General features: G+C 42.8%; 1 protein-coding gene across 2 annotated transcripts in view; it reads left to right on the forward strand.

Annotated features, from left to right (window-relative positions):
• The window catches only part of lmf1 (lipase maturation factor 1), a 469,834-nt gene that overhangs the window by 14,830 nt on the left and 439,874 nt on the right, over positions 1 to 15,130 (forward strand). Inside the window, exon 2 of one of the 2 annotated variants that reach the window (XM_068002920.1) lies at positions 3,253 to 3,562. In XM_068002920.1, the coding sequence (XP_067859021.1) occupies positions 3,253 to 3,562 (310 nt within the window). Of the gene's footprint in view, positions 1 to 3,252; positions 3,563 to 15,130 lie in introns of those variants that run through there. The other variant, XM_068002921.1, reaches the window with a different exon arrangement.

Below are 15,130 nucleotides of genomic sequence, written 5' to 3' on the forward strand. Positions count from 1 at the left end.
ACCTACCTTACATTTTGTGCTGATTGATAGCAGTTAATCCAGCATAGGTAAAGGGATGAATCTGAGACCTTCCTGGTCTGTATGGCTCAGTTCCATTCAGGACAATGCATTTACTAATTGAGTCATTTGGGTAGCTGACTATATTTTTTCCACATAAAATGTATTGTCATTCAGATTTTCTTTAAAATTGCAGTTTCTATCAATGTGACTCCTAAAGGTTTTGGGAATTGAGGCCTATCCCTCTCAGTCTTGAAAACAGTAGCCATCAAAGATGATTTGGGAGTAGAAAACATAACTGAAAGCCACTATTTTTTTTCAAACTGTTGTAAACTGCAAGATGAGAACCATCTGAATGTACAAGATGTACAGGCTGCTCTGACTAGAAAATGTTGGAATAAAATTTAAATCAAGCAAAGCAAAAAAGCTGGCTCATTTACTGAGCATTGAATTACCTTCTGATTGTGTTTTTTTCATAAATGAACAATGATTGAATTCTATTGCATAACAGTGTTGGACCCAAGACAGAGTTGAGTTTTCTTTCCCACAGGAAACCACAAGAGGCTAATGGATACCTTGCTTTTAAATGGCATTGTTCATCAGTATTAGTGTGTGTATGGGTGTCTGGGTGATGATGCACTCTGGAACTTGGGTCACCAATTGCCTGGTCTCTGCTTTTGTTTCTCTGCATCTGGACGGCCTTTTAATCGTTATTCAAATACTATAAACATTGATAACTGCTGTAAAGTGAGGGTAACCATGCAATCCAAATTCAACAGAATGACCAAGGTATTCATAGAGCTGCTGCCCATCCCTTCCTGGCCCCTATTCTATCTGACGTCGTAAATGGTTTCCTCTCTTATGGTGCTGTCCCCATCCCTTTCAAATCGGCCATCAGCACCTCCATCCTCAAAAAACCCACCTTTGACCCCTTGTCCTCGCTAACTATCGCCCCACCTCCAACCATCTGTTCCTCTCTAAGGTCTTTGAATGTGTCATCGCTTGCCAGACCTATGACCAGCTCTCCTGTTTGAATCTCTCCAATCAAATTCTCTCCCTCTCACAGCACTATAATGGCCCTAACTAAAATACAAACAATATTCTCTGTAATTGTGATTATGATGCATTATTGCTGCTGTCCTCCTCGACCTCTCTGCAGCCATCAACATGTTCAGTCACACCATCCTCCTTCAACGCCTCTTCTCTATTGTTTGGTTTCATTGTTGCTAACCTGATCGTAGCCAGAGCATCTCTGCACCATCACCTCAAGAATCCCCCAAGAATTCATCCTCAGTCCCTTCCTGTTCCTCTTCGCAACATCATCTGCAGCCATAGGATCAGCTTTCATATATACGTTAATGATACTCTATCTCTCCACCATAGGAACAAGAGTAGGCCATTCAACCCCTCGTGCCTGCTCCGCCATTTGATAAGATCATGGCTGATCTGTGATCTAACTCCATATACCCGCCATTGGCCCATATCCCTTAATACTTTTGGTTGCCAGAAAGCTATCTATCTCAGATTTAAATTTAGCAATCGAGCTAGTACCACCTCTCGACTCTGCCACTGCCTCTGTGCTGTCAATCTGCTCGTGTGACATCCAGCCTTGAATGAGTTGCAGTTTCTTCAGCTAAACATTGTGAATACTAAAGTCTTTGGCTGCCAGCACAAACTCTGCACCCCAGTCACCGACTCCATTCTCCTCCCAGGATTCTTTCACAGGCTGAACCAGGTTGTTTGAAAATTTGGCATCCTGTTCGATCCTGAGCTGAGTTTTGACCCTATAATCCTCTTGATCACAAAAAAACACGTCCACACATCACCTCCCTCTGCCCCAACCTCAGCTTATCTGCCGCTGAAACTGTCATCTATGTGACCTCCAGATTAATTTACTCCAGTGCTTTTCTGGCTGGCCTCCCATCCTTCATTCTCCATAAACTTTAGCTCATCCACAACTCTGCTGCCCATATCCTATCCCTCACCAAGTCCCGTTTGCCCATCACCCCAGTCCTAACTGATTTACATTGCCATGTGATCCTCCAACGTCTCAAACTTAAATTTCTCCTCCTCATGTTTAATTCCCTCCATTGCCTTGTTCCTCCCTATTTCTGTAACCTCCTCTAGCTGTACAACCCCACCAAACTCTCCATTCCTCTGATTATTCCAAATTCTTATCACCATTTAGCAACGATTTCTTTGTGAGGTCAGTTTAGAATTTACTTTACACTAATTTAAATTTGTCATTTTGTACCACTGGCTTGATGTACCATGAAATAAGATTCTAAATTCATCTTATCTATACCATTTATGAATGTGGTCCCCCTTACCCTTTAAATTCTTTCTAGAATGCCGTTGCATTGTGGCCAATGGCGTTTCTTTCCTATTTCAACAGGTTTGATATAGTACATTTTTCAAAGTTTTTGAGGCATTCAATATAGGACTGCGATTATAATGCACACGGTAATTACATTTTTTATGGTGAACAGGAATTGTAAGGGGTTGTGATTTGCACCTAGCCCTGTTGAGCTGCAGTCTTTTGAATAAGCCTCCAGACTGGACAGAAATGTACATTCAGAACATTTAAAAGTTTGTTGAATTACATTGTGTGTAAATTTCCAAAATAATGGAAGGATCTGTTATCATGTAATGGCAAAATTAACCATCAGCAATGTTCAAATCCTATCCTATTCTGTTTTGTGGTGCAACAGCCCTTGGAATTTGCATGAGATAGGCTGATTATAGAAGAGAGACAAACTTCTTTATTTGATAAAGATGGACATTCGATGGAAAGACACTAGGTTTTCAAGTTTTGTGCCAACTGTAAACATAATCAACAATATTTCAAAGGGTCTTAATTTGTTTCCTGATTCTGATACTGATATTTGAAAATTGAATGTCCATGCTGCCTTCTGATTAAATTTGGATCTCGTTTCGGAACATATTACAGGCTAGTCTAACTAGGATCAGCTTGTCTTCGAGAAACAAAATGTATTATGAAAGAGAAATTCCAAGTCTTATATTTGTTCTTGCAGAACTGGTATTTTTGGCAACATCATTTATTCTTAGACAGGAATTTAATATTTTTTCAGTGACCTAAGTAACCATTATCAGTCTTTCGTGACAATTAATGCACATCATGCATCACTGTTTGGAGTTAAATTATCTCCCGATGGTGAAGAATATAGTGTTATATATCTTGTTTTGTTCTGCGTCGCTCACAATGTTATTCAGTATTGTCTCTCTTCTTTGCAGTTGTGGCCTTCTCTGTTGCCTGCTACCAAAACAGACAGCTGTTTGGAGAGAAGGGGCTGCTACCAGGCAAACAGTATTTACAGAAGGTTCAACGTTATGCTGGAGGCAGAGTTGGTATGGAGGCTTTTAGCTATGCACCGACGATTTTGTGGTTCCTGGACTGGTCTGACATGGACACACATCTTGGCAATATTTCCTTGCTGGGAATGGGACTGTCTGTGTTTGTACTACTCATGGGATGTGCCAACATGATCATCATGTTTCTTTTGTGGATCCTCTATCATTCACTGGTGAACATTGGTCAGATCTGGTGAGTGAAAATTATACCTCTGAGTGGTGTGACAGCATTATATAGTTACAGTAGAAAAAACAATTCTGTAATGATTAATTGGTTAAATAATACTGTGTGTCACATGGGATAATGCTCCTTTTTTTATAATACAGAGTATTCTCTAATCTACCATGAGCAGCACCACAGGAGATCTGGTTGTTTAAAAAAAATGTTTCAGCATTAATAGAAAATAACTTTTTTGCGCTTTATTCTGTGTGACATGGCAAGAGCAAGCATGAGCGCAGTAAGAACAGTTTTACAAGGCCCTTGTTTTGGCTTTTGTTACTGGAACATTCAATATAATTTTATATTGTACCTCAGCATTACTGAACTGTACTGATCTAGTTGGGTTTGCCCTTTAGGTCTTGAAATAAAACATGAGATTGTAGCATGCTTAAGAGAATAACAATAACTAACATTCGGCCCTTGTCACAAACTCCGTACTCTTGCCACTGATTCCATCCCTCTTCCCGGCCCCACACTCGGGCTGAACCAGACTGCAATCTCGGTGTCCTGTTCGATCCTGAGCTGAGTTTCCGACCCCAAATCCTCTACATCACAAAGACCGCATACCTCCATTTCTGTAACATCACCTGCCTCAATCCATCAATAGTCGTGACTCTGGTATAGTGACTGCCTTAATCTGGAGGGGTTGTCAAAACTAGCATTATTTCAGGAGTGCAGTTTGGTAACACTGTACTTGATTAACCACTGGCAAAAAAACATTTTTTAACTTGTGTGAGGCAAAATACTACTGTGCTAAAAGTATTGTTTTGAGACTTGATAGGCACACCATCTACCACCCTAAACATTCACTCCCTTCACCACCGGCGCACCGTGGCTACAGTGTGTACCGTCTACGGGATGCACTGCAGCAACTCACCAAGGCTTCTTCGACAGCGCCTCCCAAACCTGCGACCTCTACCACCTAGAGGGACAAGGGCAGCAGGTATATGGGAACAACACCACCTGCACGTTTCCCTCCAAGTCACACACCATCCCGACTTGGAAATATATCGCTGTTCCTTCATCGTCGCTGGGTCAAAATCCTGAAACTCCCTACTAACAGCGGTGTGGGAGAACCTTCGCCACACGGACTGCAGCGGTTCAAGAAGGTGGCTCATCACCACCTTCTCAAGGATGGGCAATAAATGCTGGCCTTGCCAGCGACGCCCACATCCCATGAACAAATAAAAAAAAACTTGAGGATATGTTATCATAACATACATCCTAAGCCATCAACACTTTCGGTATTAGTTAAGGGTGCATTCACATTGTAACTGCACCAGGCTACAATAACAGTGTAAATGCAGCCTAAATTCGGTATTGGAGGTGGACCTGACACTGGTAGGAAGCTGTGCGACACTCCCTGGTCGAGGTAGTCTAATTTCACTTTGGTGTGGAGTCTATTCGGGCCATGGGCACCTAGTTTACACTCCAGCCTAGATTTTTCAATTGGGGGCACATCTCCAGGAGACCATTAACATACTGTAGATGGGCTCTGCAACCACCCCTGTGGATTCTCACTGAACATTTGGCAGAAAATAGAGGCCTGCTGCAGGGCCCCCGGCAACTTTAGAGCCTCACAGACCCTTGCTATGGGACAGTTATTGACTCCTTCCGCCAATCTCTGAATGCTTGATGCTTGAGCATAGCGCATCCCTGAGCAGTTTTCAGGCCCTGTTCACCCTAGATCTTCCAAGAAACTGTTGGAAGAGGCCTTTCCAAGTTCAGCATCAACGCAAAGTGGTTTCTGCTTTTCACCAGTGCTAAATTTTCAGAGCCTGATCGCACCCTAAATATATTTTAGTCAAAGAGTTCTGATGGTATTGCAAATGTGGGCACAATCCACTTAGTCTATGCTAGACCTTTGCCATATTCATCTGAAACCACAAGTACCATTTAACATTCGAATCCTGAAGGAGGTTCAAAGAAGAGGCACAAGCTGATCCGTAGTGTGAAACAAATGAATTATGAGGAGCATCATATGTTCATATACAAAATGTTAAACTTGTGTAGTAAAGGTAAATCAAAAGTATGCCAAGGGGACACAGGTTCAAACTGATCAAAGGCAAATTTTGGATTGTTGAGAGGAAGTTGTTTTGGTAGAGAGTAATTAACAGTTGGAATGGATTTTTGGGCAGGCTAGTGAAGGCAGAAAACATTGAAATTGAAGAGATGGTCAGGTGCTGTGATGTGGAGAACTGTAAGTTTTTTTTAGGTAGATGAACTGAAATGGGCCTTCCTCATCTGTATTTATCTTTTGATACGGGTACTAGATTCACTCACTTCTGAAGGGAAGGATTGTAACTAGAAGTAAAATTTTCATATCAAACATGTTGATAAACTTTATGGTCATTTGGTTTTAAACATTGTCTCGGCAATAATTCCCCCCCCCCTCCTTTATTTTGATTGATTCTTTGGGGGGGGGGGGAAAGGCAACAAAAGATATAACAAATGAGTCACAAAAGGCAAGGTTACATGTCTATTATCCTGTTACAGTACAACAAAAGAAAAAGTGGGCGGCTTAGAAGTTATGGTTAATGACCATGTAGCGTCTGTGGGAGCTGATACTTGAGAGTGATGAGTTTGTGAGCCTGAGGTACAGGGCTGCAGAATGCGACTTAATTCACTAACTCAGATGTCAGGAATCTGAAGTGTGGGATCAGATTTCATGCTTCAGATTTCAAACTGTTAATTATGAATTTCTAATCTCTAATTGCTCTTCGTCGGGCGATTTTGCAGTTTGAATCACCGGTGTTTCAATAGATTGAGAAAAGGGCCAAGCTTTTATGACACTTGGCTTGGTCAAAGCCTCAGTCAGTACATTCTGTTCTCAGACTGGGCAGTGGTCCATTGTTGTTTATTCAGGAGCTCTGGATATTTTTAGTCTTGTTGTGATACACCTGCACGCAGGTGATGGATGGGTTCAAATTTCTTTTTTTAGCCAAAACGTTTAAATATTAAATTGTTTAATATTGTATTCTGACTTTTGGAATATTAATGGCATATTATTTTTATGTGCAAACAGCAAAGATGTGGGGGCCAAAATCCGTGATCCCAATGTACTACCATAACTACTATTTGATGGTATCGCTCTCCATTATTCTCCTGTTGCCACACACCGACTATTAACTGACCTACCAGACCTCCAACAATGCAACTTTGAACCTACCACTAACTGCAGCACAACAGTGGCCCAGAAACTAAATAGTCTCTGATTTACCTTCCATTCTCACGGTACATAATCATCTGGCCTCCCTCATCAATCCCTCCCATGCAGTGGGACTTCTCCGCGACGAACTTGCGGGCATGATTCCATCATAACTCCCGGAGTCAGCCAATTTAAATAAAGTGGGTGGGCAACTGAACCAACAGCTGTGCAGCTGGGGTACCCGTTAGGTGGGGGTGGGAATTGTGTTGGGCAGCTGCCAGGGTTGGGAAGTGCTACCAATTTCTGCTCCCTGCCTGCCTGCCTTGACAATGTTACCAGTTTGCCCTGATCCCTGAGGAAATTTGGAGTCTTTATTTTTATAAATACGAAACTTGCATTTATATATCACCTTTCAATATAGAAAAATGCCCCAAGGTGCTTCATAGAGGCATGAGTGGAAAAAATGGATACAGAGCCAAAAAAGGAGAGATTAGGAGGGGTGACCAAAGACTTGAGGCAGAACTTTCAACTTTGGCGAGGGTGCTGAAACAGCCATTATCAGATAGGCTGCCCATTATATTGACTTCAACGGGTGGGGCGTATAACGTGCGGCTGATACACTATTGACTGTTCTGCACCCCCACCAAAATTGAAAGTTCCGGCGTTGGTCAAAAAGGTGGGTCTTAAGAAGGGTCTCAAAGGAGAGAAGTAGCTGGAGATGTGCAGGGAGGGGGATGCACAAGAGGCCGGAGTCATAGGAATAGAGAATTTGATGGGGGTGGTTGTAGGGCTGGAGGAGGTTACCGAGGTAGGGAAGGGTGAGGTCACAGAGGGATTTAAACACAAGGATAGAGTTTTGAATTTGAGGCGTTGGGGAACTGGGAGCCAGTGAAGGTCGTTGAGGACAGGTGATGATCAAGTGGAACTTACTGCAGGAGTGGATATAGGACAGAAGCGTGGCGGGTGGAGGCTGCGAGGTCAGCCAGCAAAGCATTGGAGTAATTGGGACTGGTGGTGACAGGGTGCAGTGAAATACTCTTGTGCTGCTCCCTGTCATCAGTAGCAGAAAAAAATTGCAGAAGTGTTGAGGGGGTAAAGCAATGCTTGTACGTCTTACCGAGAATTACTTAGAAATTACCTCACGGAAACAGATTGTTCGGCTCAAACTGTCCATGTGATTTGAATGCTACTTGAAAAATTGGGGTGGTTTTTATTCGAACAGAGGAGATTGCAGGTATTCGGCAGAGGTATTTAATATAATGCACTCACAAATGTAAAATGCATGAAATGTTTGTATGTCAACTTCACCAATTGGAAGTTTTGCCCTAAGCTAGCAAAAGCCTGTGAAAATCCTAAATTCTTCAACATATTCTCTGAAATAGTTTAACTTCAGTGACATTTATGGCTTAATGTCATTTAAAGATTTTCCTTGAATATAACGCTTTGGTAAATGTAGCCATGAAAACTAAATTAGCTGTCCAGTGCTCACTGGTAGTAGTTCTTACAACACTCATTTATTTTAAACATATCAAGATCTGTGTCTGCTTCCTTGAGCAAAACCAGGGAATGTTTTTCCTGGTCAAAATATGCAACCCAGATCACGTTGTACTTTATTCCATGACGAAACAAATTCTAATCAGATTAAAACGCAGATTACATCGTGTTGGAGTGCATGCACGATGTTGTGAATGGTTTTAATGTGAAAAGCCGTGCTTTCATGGTGTGATTTCTGAGAGCTGAAAGATGATTTCTTTCATCCAACTTGCTTTTATTCATTATTACTCATCCTGAAAACAAACCATTTATAGATTCTGGTTCCTATTTTTAGTGACGTTTTTTTTAAAAATGGAAAATTATTGCTACTGCTCCAGAGAGGATAATTTTAATGTGCTCTGTTTTCTTTCTGGATATAACTGGTATGTGCCATTGCTAAAAATGAATGAATATCGTAAATTGTACACACATTTTAGCATTTATTAGAATTATATCAATATAACAGTAATGGAAACTGCACTGTGCTTACGTGCTACAGTTCACTCAGACATAATTATTTTATTCATTAGTCGTTCTGATATAGATCACTGCATGATCAAATAACATATTACCGTGGTATATGCCCAGAGACTTTACTGTTAACCCATCTGAGTGCATTTTTTAAAAACACTATCATACAGAGAGAACACTGCATAATTTCAGTTGCGTAGTCAATTTCCAGGTTTTACTTGCTCTCACATTATGTACTCAGTGTAGTTGGAAGGTTATTTACAGTCTGATGCCAAAATGATATATTAATTGTCTTTGTCTGCTGCTGACACAAATCTCTAAGTACGATATGTACAGTAAAGTTCAACTTCAGTGTGTTTGCCATCTATATCATTTAGCCCTTAATAAAAGGATTTGATAGGGTAGATACGGAGAAACTGTTTCCTCTGGAGGAATCAAGAGCAAGGGGACATAATAAAATTAGAGCTCGGCCATTCAAGAGCAAAATCAGATTTCTACCACCATTTTTTGCACAAAGGTTGGTAGAAATTTGGAACCCTTCCCCCAAAAGGCTGTGGATGCGAGAGGAATTGGAACTTTCAAGACTGAGATCGACAGATTTTTGTTAGGTAAGGATACCAAAGGATATGGAGTTGAGATACAGATCAGCCATGATCTAATTGAATGACGGAGCAGGCTCAAGGGGCTGAATGGCCTACTCCTGTTCCTAATATTCCTATGTTCCAACTAAATGTATGGCTTTCTATGCCTTTTGCTTGAAAAGTAAAATTTAGTACCATTTCTCATGTTTCACTCTTCTAATTTCTTATTCTACAGATTTGTGATTTTCTTTTGCTGCTTTTCGGTAATATTCAAATTTCACAAAATTAGTGTTATCGGAAGTTACTTTTTTTTCATTCGTTCATGGGATGTGGGCGTCGCTGGTGAGGCCAGCATTTATTGCCTATCCCCAATTGCCCCTGAGAAGGTGGTGGTGAGCCGCCTTCTTGAACCGCTGCAGTCCGTGTGGTGAAGGTTCTCCCGCAGTGCTGTTAGAAAGGGAGTTCCAGGATTTTGACCCAGCGACAATGAAGGAACGGCGATATATTTCCAAGTCGGGATGGTGTATGATTTAGAGGGGAATATGCAGGTGGTGTTCCCATGTGCCTGCTGCCCTTGTCGTTCTACATGGTAGAGGTCGCGGGTTTGGGAGATGCTGTTGAAGAAGCCTTGGCGAGTTGCTGCAGTCCATCCTGTGGATGGTACACACTGCAGCCACTGTGTGCTGGTGGTGAAGGGAGTGAATGTTTAGGGTGGTGGATGGGGTGCCAATCAAGCGGGCTGCTATGTCCTAGATGGTGTCAAACTTCTTGAGTGTTGTTGGAGCTGCACTCGTCCAGACAAGTGGAGAGTATTCCATCACACTCCTGACTTGTGCCTTGTAAATGGCGGAAAGGCTTTGGGGAGTCGGGAGGTGAGTCACTCGCCACAGAATACCCAGCTTCTGACCTGCTCTTGTAGCTACAGTATTTATGTGGCTGGTCCAGTTAAGTTTCTGGTCAATGGTGACCCCAAAGATGTTGATGGTGGGGGATTCGGCAATGGTAATGCCGTTGAATGTCACGGGGAGGTGGTTAGATTCTCTCTTGTTGGAGATGGTCATTGCCTGGCACTTGTCTGTCGCGAATGTTACTTGCCACTTATGCGCCCAAGCCTGGATGTCATCCAGGTCTTGCTGCATGCGGGCACGGACTGCTTCATCACCTGAGGGGTTGCAAACGGAACTGAACGCTGTGCAATCATCAGCGAACATCCCCATTTCTGACCTTATGATGGAGGGAAGGTCATTGATGAAGCAGCTGAAGATGGTTAGACCTAGGACACTGCCCTGAGGAACTCCTGCAGCAATGTCCTGGGGCTGAGATGACTGACCTCCAACAACCACTACCACCTTCCTTTTGTGCTCGGTATGACTCCAGCCACTGGAGAGTTTTCCCCCTGATTCCCATTGACTTCAATTTTACTCGGGCTCCTTGGTGCCACACTCGATCAAATGCTGCCTTGATGTCAAGGGCAGTCACTCTCACCTCACCTCTGGAATTCAGCTCTTTTGTCCATGTTTGGACCAAGCTGTAATGAAGTCTGGAACCGAGTGGTCCTGGTGGAACCCAAACTGAGCATCGGTGAGCAGGTTATTGGTGAGTAAGTGTCGCTTGATAGCACTGTCGACAACACTTTCCATCACTTTGCTGATGATTGAGAGTAGACTGATGGGGCGGTAATTGGCCGGATGGATTTGTCCTGCTTTTTGCGGACAGGACATACCTGGGCAATTTTCCACATTGTCGGGTAGTGTTGTAGCTGCACTGGAACAGTTTGGCTAGAGGTGCAGCTAGTTCTGGAACACAAGTCTTCAGCACAACAGCCGAGATGTTGTCGGGGTCCATAGTCTTTGCTGTATCCAGTGCACTCAGCCGTTTCTTGATATCATGTGGAGTGAATCGAATTGGCTGAAGACTGGCTTCTGTGATGGTGGGGATATCGGGAGGAGGTAGAGATGGATCATCCACTCAGCACTTCTGGCTGAAGATGGTTGTCAGCCTTGTCTTTTGCACTCACACGCTGGACTCCACCATCATTGAGGATGGGGATGTTTACAGAGCCTCCTTCCTCCCGTTAGTTGATTAATTGTCCACCACCATTCACAACTGGATGTGGCTGGACTGCAGAGCTTTGATTTGAGCTGTTGGTTGTGGAATCGCTTAGCTCTGTCTATAGCATGTTGCTTCCGCTGTTTAGCATGCATGTAGTCCTGTGTTGTAGCTTCACCAGGTTGGCACCTCATTTTTAGGTACGCCTGGTGCTGCTCCTGGCATGCTCTTCTACACTTGTTGGTAATGGTAGAGTGAGGAATATGCCGGGCCATGAGGTTACAGATTGTGCTGGAATACAATTTTGCCGCTGCTGATGGTCCACAGCGCCTCATGGATGCCCAGTTTTGAGCTGCTAGATCTGTTCTGAATCTATCCCATTTAGCACGGTGATAGTGCCACACAACACGTTGGATGGTGTTCTCAGTGCAAAGACGGAACTTCATCTCCACGAGGACTGTGCAGTGGTCACTGCTATCAATACTGTCATGGACAGATGCATCTTCGACAGGTAGATTGGTGAGGATGTGGTCAAGTTGATTTTTCCCTTGTGTTGGTTCGCTCACCACCTGCCGCAGGCCCAGTCTGGCAGCTATGTCCTTCAGGACTCGGCCAGATCGGTCAGTCGTGGTGCTACCAAGCCATTCTTGGTGATGGACATTGAAATCCCCCACTCAGTGTACATTTTGTGCCCTTGCTACCCTCAGTGCTTCCTCCAATTGCTGCTCAAAATGGAGGTGTACTGATTCATCAGCTGAGGGAGGGCAGTAGGTGGTAATCAGCAGGAGGTTTCCTTGCCCATGTTTGTCCTGATGCCATGAGATTTCATGGGGTCCGGAGTCAATGTTGAGGACTCCCAGGGCCACTCCCTCCTGACTGTATATCACTGTACATCCGCCTCTGGTGGGTCTGGTGATGGAAGAGTCTGGGACGTTGGCTGAAAGGTATCATTCTGTGAGTGTGGCTATGTCAGGCTGTTGCTTGGCAGGTCTGTGGGACAGCTGTCCCAATTTTGGCACAAGTGCCCAGATGTTCGTGAGGACGACTTTGCAGGGTCAACTGGACTTGGTTTGCCTTTGTCGTGTCCAGTACCTTGTGGTCCGATGCACGGGGGTCCGTCCGGTTTTATTTTTATTGTGACTTTTTTTAAAGAGAGATTGTACAACTGAGTTGCTTGCTCGGCCATTTCAGAGGGCAATTAAGAATCAATCACATTTCTGTGTGTTTCGAGTCACATATAGGCCAGACCGGGTAAGGATGGCAGGTTTCCTAGTGAACCAGATGGATTTTTAACAACAATCCGGTAGTTTCATGGCCAACATTACTGATACTAGTTTTTTTTTAACTCCAGATTTAATTTTAATTAATTGAATTTAAATTCCCCAGCTGCCATGGCGGGATTTGAACTCATGATTCCGGGTTATTAGTCCAGGCCTCTGGATTACTAGTCCAGTAACATAACCACTATGCTACCATACCCAGATGTTACTGCATCCTCGATTAGATGTGTTAATGATGAAGGCTACACTTGAAATGTTGTAGCCTGTCTTTTCTCTCTACCAATGCTGACTGATCTGTGTATTTCCAGCATTTTATGTTTTTATTTCAGATTTCCAGCATTTCCAGTTTTTCTTTTTTAATCTAATAAAATGATCGCCTTGGGATTCTCTGCTTCTAGACCCTGACTTAACCAAACTCCTGCTTGATGAAAGAGCACATGACATGTTCATGTCATTGCAAAGTGATTTTGGCTGCACATCAATACAAAAGTGGTATTGCAGTTTGGGAGTTAGGTCCTAATGTGGTGCTTTTTAAATGCAAGCCTTTGTTTTCTGTGCTGCAACACAACAGTTTTGTTTCTGGAAGGCAGTTTGTGGAAGACTTAAAGTAACACTTTGAGCAACATAACATTTGTTCACTCTAAATATCAAGTCTTTACAGCAATGAACAACAGACAATATCTTCATTTGATAGCTAGTGATTGCAGCAAATAGTGACTGACTGCAGCTCACTCCCACTTTCACAAGCATACTGGCAAACGGAAATCAAAAGTAACTTAAACAGTATTCCTAACAGAAACCAATGGGACTGCTCACCAGCATGCACCCCAACTCTAAAGCAATGACACACGTGGCAGGGGCGGAGCAAATTGAGCCAGTTCCTCCTCATTGGGAACTAGGAACTTTTTTAGGGGCAGTGGGTCAGATGATGTGCTGAAGTGGGCCTCATTTGGCCTGTGGGCCGCCAGATGTTCACTGCAGCTGTAGGATATAGGCTAAATCTGTAAGTTTTCTATCTTGAGGTTACTTTTTATTTAATTAATGTAATTTTAATTTCTATTAAAATTAAGAGGATGTCAGTGTCACAAAAAACAACCTGCAAAGAACAACTGAGATTGTTTGTCTTTAAATACATGTTTTTTTTTTAATGGGAAATGGCAAGACATGTAGGCACATAAAATATGATCTGCAATTCTGATAATTGTAGATGTGCTTAGGGCGTGGTATTGCCAGAGCTAAGGTCATGAGAAGCGAAGTGGTGCTGACAGCACCTTTATCGGTCTTTTTGAATACTAGCAGTCAGTGGTGTCTGCTGTGGTTTCTCAATCTTTCCTTCCTCCTACAATTTACAGGTCTTTAAAGCCAAAGATTTGGAATCTCCTGATTTGCCTCATTTTCCATTCTACTCTTTGTGACTTCAGTGGTGATCTTGCAATGTGGACTTTTGTCCTTCATCGAGGTTTATTCACAAAAAAAAATGAAGTTTCTGTGTAGCATGAATGCGGTTGTTGCACTTTATTCTTTGTTGTTGAAGCATTTTTCTGTCCTTTGAATGCTGCAGTGCCAACATCTGATTTCTGCTACCAATTACAAACCTGGTTGGCCAATTATTGGCTCTGTTCCTGTTGGAGTGAATTGGATCATACTTAACTGGCCAAAAGGTAAACTTTGGACAGGAAGGATATGGCAGTCTCCTGAATCATTTGCATGCCTTTTATGCCTCAGAAAGCACAATTTCTAGTTGTTCCAGAATCAGCAGAGGAAACTCTGAAGACCATTTTAGTTAATCCCTCCATTGAAATATGTTCAGAGTTCCTGCACAGATTTGAAGCTTGCTTGAACCATCAAGTCTGCAAGATAAGAAAAAGATGAGGCACCTTATCACAATGATTCAAAGCTCTTCACATACAGTGATATTTTTTTAAATGTTCATTATATACAAGATATATTTTGCATTTTTTTATTTGCTCTTGGGATGTGGGCAGTGCTGGCAAGGCAGTATTTAATGCCCGTTCCTAGTTGACCTGAGGACATTAAAAGTCAACCATGTAGTGTGGGACTGGAGCTAGTCTGAAAAACAATCGTTCACCACTACTCTCCAGTCCCACACTACATTAAAAGTCAACCATGTAGTGTGGGACTGGAGCTAGTCTGAAAAACAATCGTTCACCACTACTCTCCAGTCCCACACTACATTAAAAGTCAACCATATAATGTGGTACTGGAGAATAGTGGTGAACGATTGTTTTTCAGACTGGAGGGAAATATATAGTGGTGTTCCCCAGGGGTCAGTATTAGGACCACTGCTCTTTTTGATATATATTAATGACCTGGACTTGGGTATAGAGGGTATAATTTCAAAGTTTGCAGATGACACGAAACTTGGAAATGTCGTAAACAATGTGGAGGATGGTATCAGACTTCAGAAGGACATAGACAGACTGGTGAAATGGGCAGACATGTGGCAGATGAAATTTAA

The sequence above is a fragment of the Heptranchias perlo genome, chromosome 22 (assembly GCF_035084215.1).
Source record: "Heptranchias perlo isolate sHepPer1 chromosome 22, sHepPer1.hap1, whole genome shotgun sequence".
NCBI classification, from domain to species: Eukaryota; Metazoa; Chordata; class Chondrichthyes; order Hexanchiformes; family Hexanchidae; genus Heptranchias; species Heptranchias perlo.